We start from the raw sequence: 2,641 nt of genomic DNA, 5'->3' as shown, positions 1-2,641 counted from the left end.
CGACCATTGAATCATGCTTTCTATGATAGGAATCCTATCACTTGTAATGATAATTTCAAACTCGACATGATATGTAGTTGTTGATAATTGTATAGTTAGTACGTGGCAGATTTAAGCTTATCTGGTATGTTCTCAGTATCCTGTGATGAGTTAACTGCCATGCCAACAATAAGGATACTTGTTATCTGAGGGATACGCATTAGTAGTGTGAAACTTCTATGATTATTACCATCTTAGTTAATAAGAGACATAACCATAAAGCCATTGTAAATCTCCATGTACATTGTGTGGAGGATGCTGGTACATTAGGTAATAATATGTTACTCAATATAAGAGTACTTAATGGTAATGGGCAAAAACATAATCTAGTAGTAGGGCCATGTGATACCGACAAAGAATTACGATATGGTAATTCCGTAGTAGTTGTAGTATTGTGTTGTGATGATGGTAATGTTAATGGTGATGATCGTGAATGTAGTACATCATGGAATAATAACGCTCGATATTGATCAAATATCTTGGATTCAAGAAGATTCTTTTTACATATACACCAGAACTTGAACCAATCAGTACCAATCTCAATGAATACCATAACACCAATCCAAAAGAATACCTCAGCCATAGGCATTGGATGTTTTTGTGGACTAGTTGACATTCTATATAACATTATAGCTATATCAACTGCTAAGTAGAAACGTTCTACCATATCAGAACATGCAATAGGGAATAGACCTCTTGCATCATATCTCTTAAAGGTAGTTGATTTAATCTCAGCAAGATTATTTGTAACAACTATCATAAACATACTAGTATCCGTAGCAACAGTAGCAACTGTTAAACATATAAGCCTAGTAAAATGCATAAAGGTATGAAGTGTTGTATAGAGGACTTCAAATAACCAAGCTAATATCAATTTAGCTCTCCTCGATAATGATAACAACAATAGTAATCCACCAGCATCATGTAAAGTAGTATCATCATGTTTAATATTATCGTCATTACTATTATCCCCACTAGTTGTAGTAGTAGTAGTAGCAAGTGCCCTTACCAACATAGTATCACTGAATGCTGAACCCAAGTGTCGGACTAACCTCTCCAATGTTTCAAGAGTATTAAACATAACATATAACTTCATCATAGATTGCCCTCTTATATAATGATAAACTGTTGAAAAATCGACGTATCTGTTGAAAGAAGAAGTGATGACAATAATAATAAGGTGACGTTGACAGTAGTAGTAGTTGATAATTACCTCATAAATATTGTAGTGGTTACTGCGAGTATAGCAACTCTGGCCATATCTGACTTCTGTGTTGGCGATGGCATTCTATGTAGGAATATCCAACCCAGTACCTGTGATAATAATAATATGGAAGAAGTGTGGTATGATGCAAAAAGTGTTATTACACCAAGGAGACATGAGATCGGCATATATGTCAAGTCCTCCAAAGTCGCGTCGAGACATAATAAGAAACCTGATTTATATATAATAGGGCGGTGTGAATAGATGAGGGAATAAGTAGTAGTAGTTAGTACTACCATAGGTTAATGAATACTCCATTCTACCAGGCATAACAGCTAAATCAGATAATCTATGACCATTGGGTAATACTTGTTTAAATAATGCTCGTTTACCATTAATAACATCATTATTAGTAGGTGGATTTAGACCAAAGATCTCTACTCTAAGTATATTCATAATACCTGCTACTGCTATTGCCTTCTTATTATTATTACTACCACCAATACCATCATAACAACATGTATAAGGAGAAGGAGGAAGAGGAGGAGGATCAGGAGATACCTTATCAGTATCTTCTTTACTAGTATTATTATCATTACCAATATGCGATAATGATGATGATGTTTGAGGAGTATGCCAAGATGATGATGATACATGTTTTGATGTAACCACTTTTGAATAATGAGTGCGACACCCATTGCCGCTCTTTCTACTACTAACTTCTTCTCTACTATTATCATGTGATACTCTGAAGAATAACACTAAGATATAATAATAATTATCAATATAGTAAATGCTAGTACGGTTTAGTTATCCTATCCCCTTCAACCTTCTTCTCCTCCTTTTTAATGATACTTTGTGATGGTATCGTGGTAGTTGTAGTTGTAGTAGTATGCTGATATTTTCGGGTAGACCCTATGTATGGAGTTTCGTGTAGTACATGATGATAATAATCAATCTTATCATCATCATCATGATGATAATGATGATAATGGTCATTTTTATGAGTGATACCATCATTGGGTATCACCAACATCATCCTCCTCATCCTCCCGCTCCTATCACTATTAGATCTATATGAAGTATGAGCCTTATGCTCAGGAGGGAGCATTGATGATGCTAATACTGCTGGAGTATTAGCATTATTATAACCATACTCGATACCCGGTTTACCTGAGATATTGATATTATCAATACACGCTGATGATGATGTTGATGATGTTGATGTTGATGATGTTGATCTGATGATCATTACTACTAATTGTTTTATCTCGAAGCCTTTTATGCAATCTGAATACCTTCTTATACCGTATTGATCTCTCATACAAACTACCCTTATCATCATGACCACCTGATGACAATGATGATGATGATGTAATAAGTATCATCACTACTACT

General features: G+C 34.7%; 2 protein-coding genes across 2 annotated transcripts; both read right to left on the bottom strand.

Moving 5' to 3' along the window:
- Positions 1 to 324: 324 nt before the first annotated feature.
- Positions 325 to 920, bottom strand: Pmar_PMAR016820 (hypothetical protein; the record flags this gene model as incomplete). The annotated part of the gene is made up of 1 exon (XM_002773335.1): positions 325 to 920. A coding segment is annotated over one exon (596 nt), but the record flags the coding sequence as incomplete, so codon positions are not given.
- Positions 921 to 938: 18 nt separating this feature from the next.
- Pmar_PMAR016819 (hypothetical protein) lies at positions 939 to 1,308 on the bottom strand (the record flags this gene model as incomplete). Its single annotated transcript, XM_002773334.1, has 1 exon — positions 939 to 1,308. A coding segment is annotated over one exon (370 nt), but the record flags the coding sequence as incomplete, so codon positions are not given.
- Between the last annotated feature and the right edge of the window lie 1,333 nt (positions 1,309 to 2,641).

Source organism: Perkinsus marinus, assembly GCF_000006405.1.
Source record: "Perkinsus marinus ATCC 50983 genomic scaffold scf_1104296958944, whole genome shotgun sequence".
Classification (NCBI taxonomy): domain Eukaryota; phylum Perkinsozoa; order Perkinsida; family Perkinsidae; genus Perkinsus; species Perkinsus marinus.
This window is presented reverse-complemented; position numbering and strand designations above follow the sequence as displayed.